General features: G+C 44.3%; 1 protein-coding gene across 1 annotated transcript in view; it reads left to right on the forward strand.

Moving 5' to 3' along the window:
- LOC101852184 overlaps positions 1-6,036 on the forward strand; it is a gene marked incomplete at its 3' end in the record, with an annotated part of 59,940 nt that overhangs the window by 10,995 nt on the left and 42,909 nt on the right. The window contains 3 exon segments of the mRNA XM_013083699.1: positions 1,895-2,113; positions 3,831-4,075; positions 5,765-5,996. Coding sequence (XP_012939153.1) covers positions 1,895-2,113; positions 3,831-4,075; positions 5,765-5,996 — 696 coding nt within the window.

Genomic DNA, 6,036 nt, shown 5'->3' on the forward strand with positions numbered 1-6,036 from the left:
CTCCACACACACACACACACACACACACACACACACACACACACACACACACACACACACACACACACACACACACACACACAAAGACGATCGAGCATGCTCTGAGCTGTGCATGAACTGTTTTCTTGTGCACAGCAAGGCACAGTGCGGAGAAAAATAACATTTGTTTTTTGTGTTATGAAGTCAAAGGTGAGTGCAGTAGCTTCAGAAATGCGTTGTTGTTGGTTTTTTTGTTGCAATGATGATGATGATGATGATGATGATGATGATGATGATGATGATGATGATGTCGGCAATTTTACTGACGAGATGCTTCACTGTTGTTTTGTCTTGCTGTCCTCATTCATCATATACACCTGCTTGCCTGCACTGCAACTGTAGATCTAGTTTCGAGTCCTAATTGTATCAAATCGTTATTCTTTTTGTGAACGTTTTGGCGAATGATGTAAGTTGGTGGTTGGTTGAAGAGCGCCATTGGTAGGTCTCCTCCTTTTTCCCTTCTTTCCCTCTTTGGTTTCTGTCTATCTTGCTTCTTCTCAGCGCTCTAGGACCGTTTTTGTGCCAATGTTCTTCTTTTTACTCAACCTCGGACTGTATCTTGAAAACTACCTACATGTATTTCATGCTAAAAATGGTAACACCCCCACTGGGCAGTGCCACTGACTGTAGTGTCTTTAGGCCATTCCCAAAAGGAGGGGGGGGGCATTTCTCGTTCTTGTGCACAGTAGAATGGTAAATGCACTGATCTAACAATGTCATGTTCATTACTGTGCCTGAACTACTACAGGGAACTGCTGCTTTTTCTTTCCTAATCCTTACTATCGTCATTTTCCTCTACTTCTTTTGTTTGTCACTCTTGTGACCTGCTATTTCCGGGGTGCCTTGATAGTCAAAGCAGACCTTGTGCTGTTGAAGCTAGAGAGGTGAGCAGAGTAAGTCTTATTCCCTGTAAGGACTTCTCTGTTGACATCCACTCCTTGGCGCTCATAAGACCTTATGCAGTTGCGAGCGCCGTAAAACCTCTACTAAAACTGAAAATGGTAACGTTTACATAGAATTAAACTTAGTGCGACAAAGCAATTGCAAGGAATAACCATACAACTTGTCATCATCATCATTGCATTTTTCACCCTGCACCAGGGTATAGGCCACGGATAAACACTTTCCACTGTTCTCTATCCTGGGCTAGCCTCTTGATGTTATCATATGCCTTCCCACTTTTCTGGACATCAATTTTTGTAATTCTTCTCCAGGTTCCACGCAGCCTTCTCCCTGATCTTTTACCCTGTGGATTCCAATCCAACACTTTCTTTGTTAAAATGCAACTGCCTGACTTCCTGAGAGTATGACACGACTTGTAACAGTTGATATTACTCTCCTCCTTATGCAGTTGCGAGCGCCGTAAAACCTTACTAGGGGCTCTCGTGGCCTAGAGGTTAATGTGTTCACCTCTCATTTAAAGGTCTCGAGTTCGAGTCCGGGTAGTGGCCGAAAATGTTTCTTCTCTTAAATTGTCTCCTTTCACCTTCTTTCCTACTCTCTAGCAATGTTCGGTTGTCTGCTTTCGTCTCCACTTTGTGTCCTCACCTCCTTTGCCCCCTCCTCCTTGGCTCCTTCTCATTGCTGTCTTTCTGCCACACCCCTGATCTTCTGGTAGGAAAGATCTACACCTAGCCTTCTCGGACTACGGCGAAAAATCTCGGAGGTCCCGTTTCCAAGTTGCACACGTTAAAGATCACTTCTTGGTCTAAAATCGACAAGAGTAGGCTTCGGCTGCCACTCGGGCAAAATTCGGTGTGTCCCGCCCGCTCATATGACCTTATGCAGTTGCGAGCGCCGTAAAACACTTACCCAAAAAAAAACTTATTAAAACTAAACATTCCTCTCCCTCTAGCCTTCGAGAACAGGGAAGACTTTCTGGAGCGACACAAGACAGACCAGGGCCAGTTCATCCAGGGACTGAGCGTGCTGTTCCAAGAGCTCCCCACCATGGAGAGGCGCCGCCTCAAGCTACAGATCAGCCCCCACAACCCCCATGTGCCGCAGGAGAACTGGAGCATGAAGAACGCCTTCTCTTACTACGATCTGAGCTGTCGGAAACACGATTTTGAGGGTGGGTTACGGCTTTTTTTTTTTCTTTTTTTAGGTAAGTGTTTTACGGCGCTCGCAACTGCATAAGGTTATATGAGCGCGCGGGACACACCGCAACACTCTTGTGCATGCAGATGGTTCGAGGGTGCCACTGGTAGGACTTGTTCTTTCCCTCTATTGTTTCTGTCTACCTGTCTTGCTTTTTTTTTCGTTTTCTAAATGACAGTTATTACTAGGATAATGATCTTCTCTGTACTCAAGCAAACAAATAATTGGGAACGTTGGGAGTGTGTTGCAGACTACACATCAAACAAACAAAACAACGACCTGTTGTCTGTCGCGGACTGCATATTAAACAACAACCAAAAAAAACAGGAACCCCCACCCCTCAAACCAAGGCAGTGCTACTGACTAAAGTTGTCACTAGGCCAATCCCAAAGGGGGGACATAACATGTTCTTATCCACAGTAGAATTTTAATGGGCTGATTTATCAATGTCATGCTCATATTGTGCTGAAACAACATAGGGAGAACTGCTGCTTTTACTTTCCTCATCCTTGATATTGTCTTTTTTTCCTCTACTTCTTTTATATGTTTGTCACTCTCTTGTGAACTGCTATTTCCGGGGTGCCTTGATAGTCGAAGCAGACCTTGTGCTGTTGAGGCTAGAGAGATGAGCAAAGTAAGCCTAACTCCTCGCTTTGACTTCTCTGTTGACATATACCCCTTGGCGCTTATATGACCTTATGCAAATGCATGCACCGGCTTACTTAAACGAAACCACTAATTGCTGTGTGTTGCAGACTATACATCAAACAAAGAAATGGTCGCTTTTAAGCACAAGGGGGCTATCCCGAAAAATGCTGTTTTGAGAAAATCCAAGGTAAAGTTTTTGCCCTTTGTTCAGTTTCTTTAAAATACAAGGAACGTTTTCTCTATAACCAAACTAATATACACACCAATGAAACCAAACTTCTCCTATAGGTAGGGCAATACCCATTTTTGGTGAAGGTAAAGATTTCTGGAAACCTCCGAAATCTGGGTTAGCTCGCTTGTCCTCAAAAGCGACCAAATAATTGGGAATGTTGAGTGTGTGTTGCAGACTACACATCAGTGGGTGGTTGGCGGGTGCTCGGGTGTGGTTTGCTTCTTCTTTCCTATCAAACATCTATTGTCCTGATCTCCCCCTCTTCTGTTTTTATGTTTGTTACTCTCTTGTAACACCTCTAATCTTCTGGCGCTCATATGACCTTATGCAGTTGCGAGCGCTGTTAAACCTTTACTAAAACTAAAAGACTGCACATCAAACAAACAAATACTTGGGAATGTTGTGTGTTGTAGATTACACATCACGAACTTCAGTGTGTTGTAGACTACACATCAAACAAACAAATAATTGGGAATGATGTGTGTGTTTCAGACTACACATCAAACTAACAAATAATCGGGAATGTTGTGTGTGTTTCAGACTACACATTAAACTAACAAATACTTGGGATTGTTGTGTTTGTGTGTGTTACAGACTACACATCCAACAAACAAATACTTGGGATTGTTGTGTGTGTTACAGACTACACATCACAACCTGCTGTTTGTTGTAGACTACACATCACGACCTTCTGTGTGTTTCAGACTACACATCAAACAAACAAAACCACAACCTACTGTGTGTTGTAGACTACACATCACAACTTGCTGTGTGTTTCAGACTACACATCACGACCTTCTGTGTGTTTCAGACTACACATCGACGGGCGTCCAGATGCTGCTGCACGTGCTGACAGAGGTGGCGCTGAAGGAGGACGACTACAGCCCCACCACCCTGGAGGTGTCCACCGAGAGCCTTCACTGTGACCCCAAGGACACTGACCCTAGCCTGGACATCTTCCGCGTCCTGCTGCCCTCTCTCCTCCTCCTCTCCTTCCTGCCCTGCACCGCGGCTCTGGCTTACGACATGACCCTAGAGAGGGCCCATAACGTGGCTGTCAGTAACTGTAATTTTTTTTAACTTTTGTTGGAATTTTTACGTTCTACTGCCTGCTACTCCTTGGCTCCTTCTTACTGCTGTCTTTTAGCCACCCCCTTCTGTTTTGTAGGAATTTGTACGTTCCCCGTTCTACTGCCACTCCTTGGCTCCTTCTTACTGCTGTCTTTTTGCAACCCCTTCCTGTTTTGTTGGAATATTTACGTTCCCTTTCTACTGCTACTCTTTGGCTCCTTCTTACTGCTGTCTTTTAGCTACACACCTGATCTTCAAGTAGGAAAGATCTACCCCTAGCCTTCTCGGACAGAGACGAATAATCTCGGAGGTCCCGTGTGCTAAAATCGATAACAGTAGGCTTCAGCCGTCACCTGGGCAACTGAAAATGTTTAATGAATCCGGCGCACTCATATGACCTTATGCAGTTGCGAGCGCCGTAAAACTCTTACCAAAAAAAGAAAGACAGAGAGAACGTTCCCATACACAATTTTAATTTTGATAAGAGCTTTCTGGCACTTGCAACACAAATAGGTTATATGTGTCGATGTTACTAGAAAGTGAGATATACACAGGAGTAGGAGGAAGAGAAAATATTATAAGGACGATTTATATTAGCTAGGAAGGAAGGAGCAAATCACACCAGAGCACCTTTGTTTCTTCAGGGATGTTGGGGAGACACCAATAAGCAAACAAGCGTCTGGGGGCACCACAGGTAGACCCTTCATCTTTTCTTTTCCCTCTGGTAGTTCTGCCTGTCGTGCCGTATTATTTCGTTACTCTATATGACTGTTATTGTGTTGATATGTTTTTCCTTACTCACAAAAACAAAAAATCAAACACAAAAAAGCAAACTGTTGGTTGGAGGGCGCCAGAGGTAGGTCTTACTTCTTTTCTGTTCCTTCTGTTGTTTCTGTCTGTCTTGTCTTACTTTTTGGCTGCATTAAGATACGCTCATAGTGTCGTGCCACAATGTGTTTTTTACTCACACAAAAAGCCAACAAACAAACAAACAAACAAACAAATTAGCAAACAGTTGGGTGAAGGGAGCCACAGGAAGTTCCTACTTCTATTCTTTCCCTTTGTTGCTTCTGTCTGCTCTATCAGTTATTAGGCGGCTCGATCTATTTTTTTACCGATGTGCTCATCCCGACAAAAACGAACAAATAAACCAGCCAATTGGCGAACTGGTGGTTGAAGGGAGCCACTGGTAAGTCCTACATATTTCCTTCCCTCCATTGTCTCTGTCAGCTTAGTTGTTCTATTAGTCATAAGGTAGCCGACTGTTTAAGTGCCGATGTTTTATCCCTACTCAAATAAACAAATGAACAAACAGCTCCTTCTTTCTTATCAGACATATAATCGTCCTTTTCTCCCCTCCTTCTTTCCTATCAAACATCTAATCGTTCTTATCTCCCCTCCTTCTTTCCTATCAAACTTCTATCGTCCTTATCTCCCCTCCTTCTTTCTTATCAAACTTCTATCGTCCTTATCTCCCCTCCTTCTATTTTGTGTTTGTTACTCTCTTGTAACACTTCTAATCTACGGCCCTTATATGACCTTATTGTGTTGCGAGCGCCGTAAAACCTTACTAAAACAAACAAACAAACAAACAAACAAACAGCGTGTCTCAACACCGTGCCACAATAAGAACATTTGCGACGTCTGTTTGTCTGTCTGTCTGTCTGTCCCCAGATGTCCCTGGACATGATGGGCGTTCGGCGGGTGTCCTACGTGACGTCCTGGCTGCTGTTCGCCCTGGTGCAGCCCCTCCTGCTGACCCTGCTGTTCACCGTGGCCGTCTGCCTGCCCCAGGACCTGGGAGTGTTACGTCACTCGGACCCCAGGGTCGTCTTCTTGTTCTTCTTCCTCTACGGGCTGGCGTCTGTCACCTACACGCTGTTCATTAAGTCCCTCTTTGAGGACGGTAGGTGGTGATTCATTCATACAGGTCTCTCTCTCTCTCT

This window comes from Aplysia californica, unplaced genomic scaffold (assembly GCF_000002075.1).
Source record: "Aplysia californica isolate F4 #8 unplaced genomic scaffold, AplCal3.0 scaffold00250, whole genome shotgun sequence".
Taxonomy (NCBI): Eukaryota; Metazoa; Mollusca; class Gastropoda; order Aplysiida; family Aplysiidae; genus Aplysia; species Aplysia californica.